The following is a 16,004-nucleotide window of genomic DNA, read 5'->3' as shown; positions in this document are numbered from 1 at the left end:
TGCATAGCTATGATAGTTTATTTTGTTGTTCTTTATAATCTGTGCCAATGGGAGCATGTAAATGTTAAACAGAAAGGGTCCCAAGATGGAACCTTGGGGAACTCCACATCTGATACTTGTCTGCTCAGATGTGAAGTTACCTATTGATACAAAGTATTTCCTGTTTTCTAAGTATGTTTTGAACCAGTTTAATACAGTTCCTGAAAGACCTGTCCAGTTCTCCAGTCGTGGAGCTCTACTGCTAATGTTCAGACATTAGCAGTAGAGCTAATGTTTGAACTACAGAACTGACTTTAATCAGCATTCAAGCTCATAGTGAGTTCTGTAGTCAAAAATCATTTATTTGTACCGATTAGCTAATGAACATGGCTTTCCCCAACACCCAACTGCTCATCCTTGCTAGAAACCATAAGGGGGAAAGCATAAGATGCTAGTTACTGCAGCCCCAAACAATGACATTCCACCACCATGCTTGACTGTAGGCAAGACACACTTGCCTTTGTACTCCTCACCTGGATGCCACCACACACCCTTGACACCATCTGAACCAAATAAGTTTATCTTGGTCTCATCAGACCACAGGTAATACATGTCCTTAGTCTGCTTGTCTTTAGCAAAATGTTTGCGGGCTTTCTTGTGCATTATCTTTAGAAGAGGCTTCCTTCTGGGACGACAGCCGTTTGATGCATTGTGCGGAGCGTATGGTCTGAGCACTGACAGGCTGACCCTTCACACCTCCAACCTCTGCAGCAATGCTGGCAGCAATCATACATCTATTTTCAAAAGACAACCTCTATGATGCGAAGCACGTGCACTCAACTTCTTTGGTCAACCATGGCGAAGTTATGTTAGGTTCTGACTGGAACCTGTGCTGTTAAACTGCTGTATGGTCTTGACCACCATGCTGCAGCTCATTTTCATGGTGTTGGCAATTTTCTTATAGCTTAGGCTATCTTTATGTACAATAACGATTCTTTTTATCAGATCCTCAGAGAATACTTTCCTATGATGTGGCATGATAAACTTCCAGTGACCAGTGAGAGAGTGTGAGAGCAATAACATCAAATTCAACACACCTGTTCTTTATCTGTACCTGAGACCTTGTAAAACTAACGTGTCACATGACTCCTGGAAGGGAAATGACCAACTGGGCACAATTTGGACATTTTACTTTAGGGGTATACTCACTTTGAAGCAGATTTTAATCAGGCTGGTACAGTTATGTTCAGCCAGTTCTTAAATGCACCGGAACATGTGACAATGATTAAAAGCTACACTTTAGCTATTAGCAGTGGCTCAAGGTCAAAGTAGCCATTCATTTAACCTGAATTCTCGAATCTCTCTCTTCCTAATTATGTCCCTATTTCAGTCATTTTACTTGTTGGTGTAGGTATTATGGGCACCTGAGATGAAATTCCCCCTGTTTGAAAAACTGAAATATATGCAAGTATTTGATGTTTAAATTTATAGGTGCCAATTTTTTGTATCTGAAGCGGCACAAGTATTACCTGTTTTATATAAACATGTAAAGAATAATCTTATTTTTTTAATACTATACCATTAGGCTGAATGTATGTTTGTTTGTTTGTTTAGAAATAAATATGCTAAATGATATCCCTGTGTGGTGAGAATGAAATAGCTTTAAGATTAAAGCATAGATTTTGATGTTACAGACCTGATCTGATATTTCCCCATTAGAATGTAGTTACCAATCTCCACTTCGCTTTTAGTGTCACTGTGAAGGCTCTTGGCTATTGGTGAGTGTTCAAACTGTATGTACTTTAGTTAAATGGTAAATTAGTTAACCCTCCTGCCATCCTTTAAAAAACTCACACCCATCACCCTAGGGACCATTCTCAGCCACGCCATAAAAAGACCATATATCCATATTTTATTCCACTTTAAATTAGCCAACCTTGTAAAACTACTTCTCCCTGAAATATTCATGTAAAGTTTTAATTATATTTTCGTTGTTTTAACCCTCATGTAATAACACTGGGAAATCCCAGTGTTATTACATGAGCGCCCTGTGTTATAAGCCCCAAAAACCAAAAAACGAAACTAAATATTTCCACAAAAAACCAGTTGAAGTAATATGTGATTGTCATTATAAGTAGGCCTTTAGATGGACCAAAGATTGGCACCAACATACATTTTGACCTGCCATTATTTTTTTTGCATTTTTTTTGCAATTTAAAAATTAAAACTTCAAGGCCCTGAGTCTTCATTGACATCCAAGAAAAGAAGAAAAAATAAAATCATATGATGATAATTTGGGGTTGAAAAATAGCGTTTATAATGGAAGTCAATGGGCAGAAAATGGTCCCCAGGGTGATGGGTGTGGGGATTTCTGCTGCTCAGCCATTTTAGGCTGATTTAAGGAATTCACACTGGAATATTAACATTGACAGGTAAAAACTATCCTGTGGCAAGTTTGGTTATATTCCACTGAACACAGTGGAAATGGCAGCCATTTAACACATAGCAGTGGCACAAAAAGGTCCCAAGAAGGCAGGAAGGTTAAACTACTACTAAAGTACATTTGCTTGACTTGATGTACTTACCTACGTTAACTGTAATGACTCTTAACAGGATACATTGTTTTAACAAAGTAAATGATGAGACTATTTCGGATTTTTCAAGTGCTTATCTGAGTCAACACAGTGAGGAGTGCCAGAGGAAACAGAATACCCAACCACAATTAAGAGGATACATTCCCAACCCACGGAGCTAGATACTACAGATTACACCCATAATTTAGGAGTGGAGTGGATGGAATGTCACACATGCATTTCTGACTAAAACCTCATTGTGCACTTGTGGAATCAGCGTGAGTGTTGTTTGTGTCACAGTGACCAGCACAATCACTTTCAATGACTTGTGACAAATGCTGGTTGAAAAATGGGATGCCAACCCACACCAGTGTGTGACCAAGCTGGTAACCAGCATGAGGAGGAGATGCCAGGCTGTTGTGACTGTGTATCAGTCACAACAGCCTGTCAGGAAAGGTAACTCTAGTATCAACTTCAGTCTATTAAACATCCGCTCCCTCACTGGTAAGGGACATCTCATCCAGGATCTCCGATCGTAAGTTGGATTTTCTTTGCCTGACTGAAACGTGGCAACAGCCCAATGATTTTGTTTCTCTCAATAACTCCATTCCATCTGAGTTTGTTTATACCTGTCAACCTCGCAACTCGGGGAGGGGCGGGGGTCTCGCGATAATTCACCGGAAGCACTGGAAAGTTCTCCCTGTCTCTGCCCCTCTCTCCCATTCATTTGAAAACATTGCATTACAGCTCCCTGGATCTATCCCCACCAGTATATGTATATCGGCCACCTAAGCCAAATAAGGAGTTTTTAAATGAATTTGCTGCTCTACTCACTCATTTCTCTATACTTTCTCTAAATCTGATAATTGTTGGTGACTTCAATATTCATATGGACAGTGACAAAATCCTCCTTTCCAGAGATTTTACCCCCTGCCTGGAAAGTTTTGGGCTTCTACAGTACATAAAGTTTTCTACTCATTCTAAAGGACATATCTTGGATTTGCTCTGTTGTTGTGGTATTACCCCTACACATTGTAAAGACACATTGATTCCCCAGTCTGATCACATGTTTATTTCTTTTAATGCAAACATAACCACTTTCAAAACCTGTACTCCTCGTAATATCACTTTTAGGAAAATTAGTAATATTAACCCAGCTGTTTTTTCATCTGCCATCCATGACCTTCCATCTATCCACAGCTCCTCAACCCCTCATGAACTTGTTTCTCATTATAATGTCAACCTCCATAACCTTCTTAACATATTTGCTCCCCTTAAACATCGAACTGTCTAATTTTCCCGTTCAGCACCATGGTTTACCCCCAACCTGCGTCATCTTAAAGCTAAAGGACGCCAACTCGAACGTCTATTCATGAAAACTGGACTTACTATACATAAAGAAATGTATAATGATCATGTTTTGTTCTCTAAGGGCTGCATTGTTTCAGCCAAATACTCAAACTACTCTGGTTTAATCAGTTCTAATGAAGATAACTACAGGTCTCTCTTTTCATTGTTCAGTAAAATTACAAAACCTCCAGTCATATTCCCCTTCCATATGTATTCTGCTGAGTTTTGTAATTCTCTTATCTTTTTTTCACCCATAAAATCTCAGATATCCACCGTCAACTTAACTCTGCAGGAGCTTCTTAATTTCCTGTTTCCCCCACTGTCTTCCTGTCAGTTATTTTCAAGCTTTACTCTTCCCTCCATAACTGAGGTATCTAGTCTTATTATAAAATCTAAATCATCCACTTGTCACCTTGACCCTCTTCCCACTGTGTTAGTTAAAACCTGTATTCCCTTGTTAGCGCCTCTCATAACCAGTATTATCCATTCCTCCCTCAACACTGGAATCGTTCCTTCATCTCTGAAAAAGGCTTCTGTTATTCCAACTCCCAAAAAGCCTGGTGCAGACCCCAATAACTTTGATAATCTTCACCCTATATCAAATCTCCCCTTTATTTCAAAAATTCTTGAAAAAGTTCTCCCCTCCCAGCTTCACTTACACCTCAATAACCATAATCTCTATGAACAATTAAAGTCTGGTTTCCACCCCAATCATAGCACAGAAACTGCTCTGTTAAGGATTACCAATGACCTTCTGATGGCAGCTGATTCTGGTCTCCTATCCATCCTCATCCTTCTTGATCTTAGTGCAGCGTTTGATACCATTTCTCACAATATCCTCCTAAACCAGTTAGCGTCCATTGGCATTAGTCACACCCCCCTTGCCTGGTTCACCTCCTATCTCTCAGACCGCATTCAGTTTATCCAATTTAAATCCCACTCTTCAAGTCTCCATCCTGTTTCTGCTGGTGTGCCCCAGGGTTCAGTATTAGGGCCTCTTTTATTCATTATTTACATGCTAACTATTGGTCATATATTTTGAAAATATAATACACATTTTCACTGTTATGCTGATGACACCCAGCTCTACATTTCTTCTAAACCCAATTCATCCCTCCCACCTACCTCCCTCTCAAACTGTCTTATCGAGATTAGATCCTGGTTCTCCTCCAATTTCTTTAAACTTAACAGTAATAAAACAGAAGTTTTACTTGTTGGTACAGCCTCTATCTTATCCAAATCCCACAGTTTTTCCATTAACATTGAAAGTTCTCCCACCCATCCCTCCCCTCAGGTTAAGAGTTTGGGTGTCATACTTGATAATACTCTTTCATTCCAGTCTCACATTAATTATATAACCCGGTCTGCATACTTCCACTTATATAATATTAACCGACTCCGTCCCTTCCTTACTCCCCATGCTGCTGCCATCCTTGTCCATAGCCTTATTACGTCCCGTATTGATTACTGCAATTCCCTCTTATTTGGTCTCTCTAAAAGGTCCCTTCATAAACTCCAACTTCTTCAAAATTTCGCAGCGCGGGTTATAACTCGTACTCTGTCAAGAGCTCATATTACCCCAGTTCTTCAGCAGCTTCACTGGTTGCCTGTAGAAGCCAGGATAACCTTTAAAATCTTACTTCTCACGTACAAGTGTATCCATAAATCTGCTCCTTCCTTTTTGTGTGACCTGCTCCATATCACCACTATTACCCACCCTCTCAGATCCTCATCTGCTATTCATCTTACTGTTCCGTCCGTACGCCTTACAACTATGGGGAACAGAGCCTTCAGTTGCTCTGCTCCTCGGCTGTGGAACTCTCTTCCTCCAACCATAAGAAATATAGTCGCTCTTCCCGCATTTAAGTCACAGCTCAAAACACATCTGTTCAAACTGGCTTATTCGCTTTAGTGCTGATTTTATCTGTTGTCAAGTTCTGTTTTTGCAATTTTAACTTATTTCATGTATTTTATGACTATTGCTTCTTTTATTAATTTTGTTCTTTTCTAAGGTGACCTTAGGTTTTTGAAAGGCACCCTCAAATAAAATGTATTATTATTATTATTATTATTATTATTATTATTATTATTATCACTCTTCCACATGTAATTAATTAAGAAAGTAATTAGTTCAAAATCCCATTTATGCTTTTTTTCAGAGCACATGATTCCCAGGTGGAGGAGTTCAAGTACCTCGGGACACACAGAGAAGTAGATTGAGAAATAAATCAGAAGATTCAGTGTCCACATCACTGTAGTTGTTCCACAATCCATCTACGGTCCACTCAGTGACATACAGATCAGTTTATAACTTTTATGTAATGTGTTTCGTCTGGATTTTTGGTTCATATTCTCTCTCCTTTAAAATGAAACATATATAAAAATGAGAGACTGTTCATTTCATTTCTTTGGAAGTGAGCAAACCAAAATAATTATTTCCCCACTGTATATTCCTCAACTTATTTAACAATATCTTGGTAGTCACAGCGAAGACCTGGAGGTGTCTTTGGGGAGGGAGGTCATGGGGAAGGAGGTCTGGCATCATGGTTTAGGCTTGTGCCCCTGCAATATGGACACAGATAATTGACAATGGATGGATGGAATGACATGCCATACCATATAGGCCTGTTTGAAACTACTACCAAAGTGCAGTTACTTGGCTAAATGTACTTAATTACACTATTACTATTAACCGGATGTCATAACATTGTTTTAACAAAGTAGATGATAAGAGTGCTCATCTCAGGGAGTACAGTGAGGTGTGTCAGAGCAAACTTGTTCCACAGAATACTCAACCCCAGCCTAAAGGATGCATTCCCAACCCGCGGACATAGATACCACAGATCACAGTGTCCCAGATTATTAGGAAAACTGGTGCATATCTCATATTCAAACACCTTTGTATTCCATTGTGTAGCTCAGTTTTTTTTGTGTCACTGAGCTTTAAATGGTAGAACTTTATAGCCTTGTTAATACTCTCTCTTAGTGGTCACTCACAATATTGCAATAAATAACATATTCATATAATCAACATGTAAAAATCTGATGTATGATGTAGTTTATATATTGGTCATATACAATGCTGTCTATATTACTCATCTGTATTAAGGTAAGTCAGTGCTTTTAACAAAACAAAAACAAAACGTGTGATGTAAAATCACCTAGCGTAAAATATTACGCTTAGGGAGTGAGAACGTACGGTGGCCCCTAGAGACAAAGCACGTACAAACTCCAAAACACTTGCAAACTCCAAAACACGTACAAAATCCAAAACACGTACAAACTCCAAAACACTTGCAAACTCCAAAACACGTACAAAATCCAAAACACTTGCAAAATTCAAAACACAACGGAAGTGCTCCAGGACACTAGGGGCAGTGTTGAGCTCGATTTGCAAAATAAACGGCAAGTTTGTCTGTATGGGACGGTCTAGTCTCCGTTGCGCTTCCCAGGTTGCCTAGCAACCATAATACGAACCGCTGGAAACGTGTCATACAACTTTGTTTGACAGAAATGAAGGAGAACATATTTTGTTCATTTGTTTGTTTGTTTCTACAAGAGTTTTGTGTGATTTGATAAGTATCTGAGGCTGAGACCACAGGACAGTAAAACATGATTTTTGGGCTTCATTTCTGTACTGAACAGTCATTTAAGATTAGTTAGTAAATAACAATTAGCTGATGTTGTTCATGAGACTAAAGTCATATCACTTTGGTAATGTAAATATAATATGGCCAATATTATAGTTATTATATTAATCATTATTAGCTATTACAGCAGTGAACATGAACTCTGTGTCAAATACTGAGCCTCAGTACAGATTCAAGTTGCAGTTATTTATATGTCTTATCACCTTAAATCTTCACTCAAAGACAAGTATCTTTGACAGTGCATATATAGGTGTATCATATATAAGAGACAAATGTTGTTCCTTCAGTGTGTTGGCATTACTAAATTTGGCTCATTGCTTACATATATTTATAAAAAGAAAATGTACAAGCTGTGATAACTGTTTCTGATAAAATGAAGAGTAGACTGATATATGAAATATTCCTTTATTGGGTGAGAAAATCAGACCATGTCATAACTGCTTTAAGTCATACAGAATAGATATCAGAGCCTTAAACAGGCTGACTTCTGCTAAATGGGTCAAACTGGGCAGAAAGTATACATACACATAACATCCTTACAGAATATGATGTAACACTATAGATCAACTTACCTCAGAATATATAAAGGATATAAACAATTACAGCAATATGATGCAACAAACATAGCAGTACTACTAATCCAAAATACTCAAAGCTTCATAGAACTGGAACAAACATTTATTTTTAGCTCCATTCTGCTGCTGATACATACTTTAGGTTTCTGAATATTACACTTGTTGCTGCCTTTCATAGTGTGTAACTTGAAGGCCCTGAGTACTTTCTCCCACACTGAAAACACTGGAATGATACAATTATTTGAACATTACCTAATAAGACTGATTCAGCACAGACAGTTATGTTAAACTTTCCTAGCAGTCCTTCACAAACAGGGAACAGTCTATTCTCTCCATCTGTCAGCTGCTGCTGGCTCTTCCTCCTCCTCTTCCTCACACACTGCTGAGTTTGTCCTGGTGGATCATCAGGGGTGCAAAGCCTCACAGATGACGTGCAGCAGTGGGTCCCTCAGTCTGTCCTCACTCTGGCCACTTGCAGTTGTCACACATGGAAATCAAATGTGTGATAAGCTGCAAGATTCAAACACAAGTGTAACTTCTAAATGAATGTTCATACTTTTATTGCACAATCAGAGAGAAAGAAAAAGAGAGAGAGTGCAGGACAGACAGACAGGTGACAGTCTCAGGTGTATACACTGCTACAAAACAGCACAAAAGAAGGAGGATTGTGTTATTACAAAACAAGAAGAGTTCCCAGATGGTTCAGTGGACACATGTGTGACTCCTGTGATTAAAGCATCTTTCTTTCAGCTTAACGAGTGAACCGTCAGCTCGTTCAAACACACGTTAAAGTCCGTTTGGCTCGACACCACCGAACAGAGGCAGCAATATAACATAGCTAACATTAACAGCGCAGTGAATCCTGCTTGTGCCGTGATATTCAGGACTGCAAACCGAGCAGCATCACTGACTTTCAGCTTGTTGTGTTTGTGGATATATGACTGACTTTAATTATACATAAAATCATCACATTCTCTGTATGTTTAAAGTCAACTGTTGAACGGCGTATATTTTGAAGTAAAGGCTTTAAAACCAAGTTAGTACAAACGTCGCTAATGTCACATAACTTTGCCGACATGTGGCCAACAGTAATGTTTTAATGTTCTTCATTATAAAAACATTTGCGCATAAATAAGTGACATAATATTCAGTACTTACTTCTGAAAGTTTACTCTTCTGCCGTTTTTTCGGCAAAATTATCCACACCACCGCCGCGCTATGGAATCTGGGATATGTTGGGCCATGAAGGCTACACCGACCCATCCTTAAAATTCAGGGAAATTAAGGACGCATTTGAGGGCCGCATTTCGAGCAGCCTTTGAATTGGGACAGCCTTTGTTGTCTCGCTGTGACGTAATTGGCCTTGAAATGCGGCCTTTAAGGCTGCAGACCCTGAATTGGGATACACTCCAAATCCGGTCATTGGTACTTCCTGGCTTGTGTAGTTACTAGGTAACAAAAGCTCAACGCTGCCCCTAGCGTCCTGGAGCACTTCCGTTGTGTTTTGGAATTTGCATGTGTTTTGGGGTTTGCAAGTGTTTTGGAGTTTGCATGTGTTTTGGATTTTGCAAGTGTTTTGGAGTTTGCATGTGTTTTGGATTTTGCAAGTGTTTTGGATTTTGCAAGTGTTTTGGAGTTTGTAAGTGCTTTGTCTCTAGGGGCCACCGTAAGAACGTGTTGAAAATCTGCAACTTGTTGTGTTTAGATAAATAATAATCGGCATCGTGGTGGGGAGCGGCATCACGGGCATCTGCAAAAACATAAATTGGTTGTACTGATGCTGCCCCGATGTCATGCCAGCGCATTTTGGGAATGGCATAGGCACCGATTGGCTTTCTATCACCCATTTGATGGGAGTAAAGGCACTCTCCATTTGCGAGGTGCGCCTGCTGTTTGCGGCACAGGGAGGAGAGGGCAGGGCGGCGGGGTATTCTCGGCTGGCAGGAGCGGCATCTAGTAACCAACTTGCAAAATAAAACAAAATAAAAGCAAAGCAACGAACACGAAAACAGCAGACATTATGATACAGACTTAGAATTTGCACCGATGTTTTTTCTAAATTCTATATGTGAAAAGTGAGCACGAGAGCCCTCGGTACGCCTGCTCGCTGCTGAAGTCAAAGTAAACTTTATTGTCATCTCCGCTACATACAGTCCAGAGAGACGAGACGACGAGGCTCCAGTTACAGCAGTGCAAGTAAACAAACAATAAATATAAGAAGAGTAAGAAAATAAATATACACTTTCGGACTCGGGGTAAAGGGATCAAAAGTCTAAAATGAATGAATAGGGGACGCAGGTAAGTGACGGAAGTGACGGACATGGTAAGCGACCCATGTTGTAGGTGACGTCAGACGCCGGAGATTTTGGCGGAGAAAAAAAAGCAAATGGTAGCATAGAGTTTAACAAAGGTTTTTCAAGCTTCAGTATTACCAAATATACTAATCAATTGTCATATAACTAACATCATCTGTCCTATCACCTTTAACACCCTGGATGACAACGGGGAGAGTTTAGACGCTCTCCAAGATTACATCGACCGCTGTTTTCAAGATTTAGTAATGAAGAAGGCCCACAGTACATCCTCCCCGACCAAAATTGAGACGCCGTCATCGAAGAGATATCGCCCGGCAGACTCCCCCGGTACAACATCGCCTGCCGGCAATGACATCGCAGACATCCTGGAGTCAATCGACAAGCGATTGTCCAGTTTCGATGCGAGGCTGGCCCTGGTGGAGATTTTACACCGGGAATTTAAATCTCTGAGAGAATCCCTGGAATTCAGCCAGCAGCAGGTGGAATCGCTTGCCGCTGAAAATGCCACGCTACGGGAGTCGGTTAAATCTCTCACCGATAACGTGACCCAGCTAAACATTGAAAATAAAAAAATAAAAGAATCCGTTATCGATCTACAAGCCCGTAGCATGAGAGATAATCTTGTGTTTTCTGGTATTCCAGAATCTGCCGGAGAGGACGCGGAGGCAACGGTGAAAAGCTTCATTAAAATCCACCTGAAGCTGCCGGAGGACATCGTAAAGAACATCGATTTCGATAGAGTGCATCGCTTGGGGGGCGTGCGGTCGCGGACCGGGAGACCACGGCCTATTGTGGCCAAATTCGGTCAATTCAAACAAAAGGAACAGGTGAAGAGTCGCGGCAGAGAGCTGAAAGGAACGGACTTCAGCGTGAACGACCAGTTCCCCAAAGAGATCCTGGAACGACGCAAGGTCCTGTTCCCAGTTCGACGTAGCTTTATCCAGAAAGGCTCCTGTGCTGTCATCGCCGTGGACCGGCTCTACGTGGACGGACAGCTCTACCGCGACCCCGGCACCACACCGTGGTTATATTGACTGCACTCCAGATAAGAACCCGCTACACTCTTTTCTTATTCATTCACACTTTCTCCTTTAAAATGTGTTTAACCTAGTAATATCAGTATGATGTCATAGCAGATATAACACCGTCACCCTCCGTCATTGCTTTAATTGGAATGTTTCCGTTTTGTTTCTTTTTTTTTGATGTTGCTCACAGTTCATGTGGTTTCTTTCTTTCTCCTGTCTTTCACTGCTGTGATCACCCACTTCCCCACTCACCTACAAACAACACCCTCTATTTCTCCATATTTTCACACCACGATCACGCAAACACATCAGCTCAACGGCGGCACATTCACAACAGCCTCACAGCACGCACAGACTTGCAGGACACATAAGCAAGCCACGCTTGTTCATATTAGTGAATATTCACACACATAGTCAGACTTATGGAGCCTCTCACCACACTTCTTTTTCTCTTTCTATTTACAAACAAGTGATGTTTCCACATCCTCTCCATCTGTCTAAACGAAACACCCAGCGTACATCATTAGACATACACACACAATTATGGGCATGCTGAGGTTTGTCACATGGAATGTAAATGGAGCTGGCTCCAGAGGAAAGAGGTTAAAGATATTTAACCAGCTTAAAAAACTACAGGCAGATGTTGTTTTATTACAAGAAACTCACAGACCTGTCACAGGTTTAAACGAACTTAAAACACCTGAGTTTCCTAACGTGTTTGCAGCCTGTTATAATTCTAGACAACGGGGAGTAGCAATTTTAATACATAAAAATGTTAATTTTACAGTACTCGATACAGTTATAGATCCAGAGGGTAGATTTCTAATTATTAAACTATCAATATTGAACAAAAAACTATGTATTGTAAGTATATATGGTCCAAATGTTGATGAACCCTCATTCTTCCACGGATTTTTTAGTGCACTCTCTGAACACCTTGATTGCACACTCATTCTTGGCGGTGACCTCAACCTTGGACTAAATGAAGACATGGATAGGCTCAACACAACAGGAACTCAGCGCAATTGGCAGTCCACAAATATAATCAATCAGTATATGAGCGACTTTGGTCTTTGCGATGCATGGCGCTCTCTTCACCCCACCAGTAAGGAATATACTTTTTTCTCGCATGTTCATCACTCTTACTCTCGTTTGGATTATTTTTTGGTCAGCAGCTCACTGCTGTGTGACATTTCAGACACTGAGATTCATCCTATAGCTGTCAGCGATCATGCTCCTGTATCTTTAACACTAATGCACAAGAATAACACTACGCCAAGAAAAAACTGGAGATTTAATATATCACTACTTAAAGATGAAGACTTTATTAAATATTTTAAAAAGGAATGGACTTCATATTTAGACTTTAATGACACTCTCGGAATATCTGCTTCTGTTCTATGGGAAGCAGGTAAAGCTGTGATGAGAGGTAAAATAATTTCTTTCTCATCACACAAAAAGAAAGAAGAAAACAAAAATATTCAGGAATTAGAAAAAACCATCAAATCACTAGAAGAAGCCTACGCGTGCAACCAAGATCAGGAAACATTGAACAAAATATGCAAAACAAAACTAGAATTAAATGAAATTATTAATAAAAAAACACAATTCCTTATACAAAGACTACGCTTGCAGAATTTTGAACACAGTAACAAATCAGGTCGATTTCTAGCTAACCAGCTAAAAATAAATAAAGAAAAAACCACTATATGTGCTGCTAAAGATTTATCGGGGAACACAATATATGATCCTGGAAGAATAAACAACATTTTTAGGGATTTCTATGAAACTTTATACTCACCACAAATAAACCCATCTAAAAATGAAATTGATCTGTTTCTTGACAACGTAACTCTTCCAAAATTACTAGACAGTCAAGCAATGGAACTGGATTCGCCACTGACGCCAAGTGAACTCCAGGAAGCCCTGATAAGTATGCCCAATAATAAGGCTCCAGGTCCAGACGGCTTCCCTGCAGAATTCTACAAAGAATTCTGGACAATTTTGGCACCAGTATTCCACGGCATGTTGCAGGAAATCGAGGAAAATGGCAGACTACCACCAAATATGAATTCTGCCAACATTAGTCTCCTGCTAAAACCAGGCAAAGACCCTTTATTTCCCTCAAGCTATCGTCCAATTTCTCTTTTAAATGTAGACCTTAAAATAATCTGCAAAGCTCTCTCAAAGAGATTAGAGAAAATGACCCCCCTCTTAATTCATCCTGACCAAACTGGTTTCATAAAAGGTCGGCACTCCTCAACAAACACTCGTAGATTACTTAATTTAATAGACTACTCATACGATAAAAACATCGAAACCATAATATTATCTCTAGATGCAGAAAAAGCATTTGACAGAGTTAACTGGAAATTTTTATTCGCAACTTTACACAAATTTGGTTTTGGAAACTCTTTCATAAACTGGATAAGAATATTATACAATTCCCCAACAGCTCGTATCAGAACAAATGACCAGACATCCTCCAGCTTCTGTCTCCTGAGGGGCACCAGACAGGGATGCCCACTCTCCCCTTCACTTTTTGCAATTTTTATCGAACCTCTAGCAGCAGCATTTAGACAGGCTACAACAATTAAGGGCATAAAATGTAAGAACATAGAACATAAAATCAGTCTCTATGCGGATGATGTGTTGCTTTTTCTACAAAACACACAAACCAACCTCTCAGAGGTAATTACTTTAATAAACTGGTTTTCAAGAGTTTCAGATTATTCAATTAACTGGCCAAAATCTACAGTTCTCCCCATTAACTGCTCCTTCCATAATTCTTCCTCTGCCCCACTGCAATCCGGAAATATTAAATATTTAGGTATTAATATCTCTCCTAAGCTTTCAGACTTAACTAAACTAAACCACATCCCACTTCTAAAGAAAGTAGAAGGCGATCTGACTAGATGGAAATCTTTACCCATATCACTCATGGGAAGGGTCGCCACTATAAAAATGATGATCTTGCCAAAAATAAATTACTTATTTTTGATGATCCCTAACAAACCATCACAAGATTGGTTCAGATCTCTGGATTCATATATTTCCAAATTCCTTTGGAAAGATAAACCCCCGCGTATCAGCTTAAAAACGCTACAAAGAACCAAGGATAGAGGAGGATTAGATCTGCCTAATTTTTACCAATACTTCTTAGCCAACAGGCTTCAGTTCATCTCAGAATGGTTAAAACATACCTTCTTAGTTGAGCCCTGGCTAGATGTTGAACAGGCACTATGCAAGGATCTAGAGATTTCAGACCTACCATTTATTAGCTCAAACATCAAAAGACATGAATGCTTTAAAAGTATCAACATCAGCTTTTCTCTGACAGCATGGTGGGAGTTTCTAAAAATAACGGAGTCTTCATTAATCCCATGCAAACGTACACCTATCTGGAATAACCCTGACATATTACAAAACAATAATATGATTAATTTCCCAGAATGGAGTTGTAAAGGAATTAAATACTTAGAACATATATTAGAGGGAACAGAATTTATTCCATTTGACAGACTAGTTGCACAATATGGGATCAACAAGACAAGATTTTTAGAATATCAACAAATTAAATCCATAGTAAAAAAGAAATTTAACCTCAGTCAAGTTGAATTACAAACACCACTAAGTGCGGCACATTTTCTTACTCTTAAATCCCCCAAATTATTATCTAAAATATACAGAACACTTTCTAAATTAGATGAATCAATATCCCTTCCTATTGCAAAGTGGGAAGCAGATTTATCAGTCAGCTTAGACCAAAACCTCTGGTCTCAGATTTGCTTAAAAACCTTTAAATTAATTAAAAATCCCAGTCTGCAATTAATACAATACAAAATACTACATAGAGTGCACTATACAGGTCATCGGATGTTCAAGATGGGCTTTACATCTTCCAACAACTGCTCACACTGTCAAGGCAATACACCAGACAATTACATCCACGCTCTTTGGTTCTGTCCACCAGTGCAAAAGTTTTGGCGCGAGATATGTGAAGACTTATCAAAGTGTCTGAAATGTAACATTCCAACTTCCCCCTTAGTGTGTTTGTTGGGCAGCTTAGATAATGTCACTTCAGAAAAGAACATAGCCCATATGGTTTTCACTGCCCTATGCATAGCCAAGAAAACAGTCCTCATGAACTGGAAAAATAAAAATAATCTTAATTCTAACCAATATAGAAATTATCTATTAGATTACATTAGTCTTGATACAGCCTCTGCCACCACATCAGATCAATTGCTCTGGGCTCCTTTTATCAGCTCCATCACCTAGTGGGGGTGGGGGGTCATAGTTTGGTCCCCCCTTCACTGTTGTGATTGGTGTGGGGGTAGGGACAGGCTTAGGGTGTCGGGGGGTTCCCCGGAGGCATCTTCCTTGGGGGGCTCAACCCGGGGTAGCGGTCATGTCCGGTTGGGGGCTCTGTTGGCTCTCAGGTGACTGTTTCCTCGCGGCTGCGTGCAGCGGGGCTAGGGGAGGGTCTGTGCTGACGGACGTGGGTTACTGACCTGGTAGCCTGGCTGCCCCTGGG

General features: G+C 39.9%; 1 protein-coding gene across 1 annotated transcript; it reads left to right on the top strand.

The window, feature by feature from the left end:
- Positions 1 to 10,643: 10,643 nt before the first annotated feature.
- Positions 10,644 to 15,748, top strand: LOC147309791 (uncharacterized). The gene has a single exon (XM_086269823.1). It carries the CDS (start codon positions 10,688 to 10,690, stop codon positions 11,474 to 11,476), a length of 789 nt encoding a protein of 262 aa, XP_086125949.1. The 5' UTR covers positions 10,644 to 10,687; the 3' UTR covers positions 11,477 to 15,748.
- The last annotated feature ends 256 nt before the right edge of the window (positions 15,749 to 16,004 follow it).

The sequence above is a fragment of the Aulonocara sp. 'chitande type north' Nkhata Bay genome, linkage group LG17 (assembly GCF_057382095.1).
Source record: "Aulonocara sp. 'chitande type north' Nkhata Bay isolate Kocher_YH1m ecotype deep benthic linkage group LG17, A_spYH_male_GT1.1, whole genome shotgun sequence".
In the NCBI taxonomy this organism is placed as follows: domain Eukaryota; kingdom Metazoa; phylum Chordata; class Actinopteri; order Cichliformes; family Cichlidae; genus Aulonocara; species Aulonocara sp. 'chitande type north' Nkhata Bay.
Note: the sequence above shows the minus strand (reverse complement) of the source record. Positions and strands in the feature narration are given on the sequence as shown.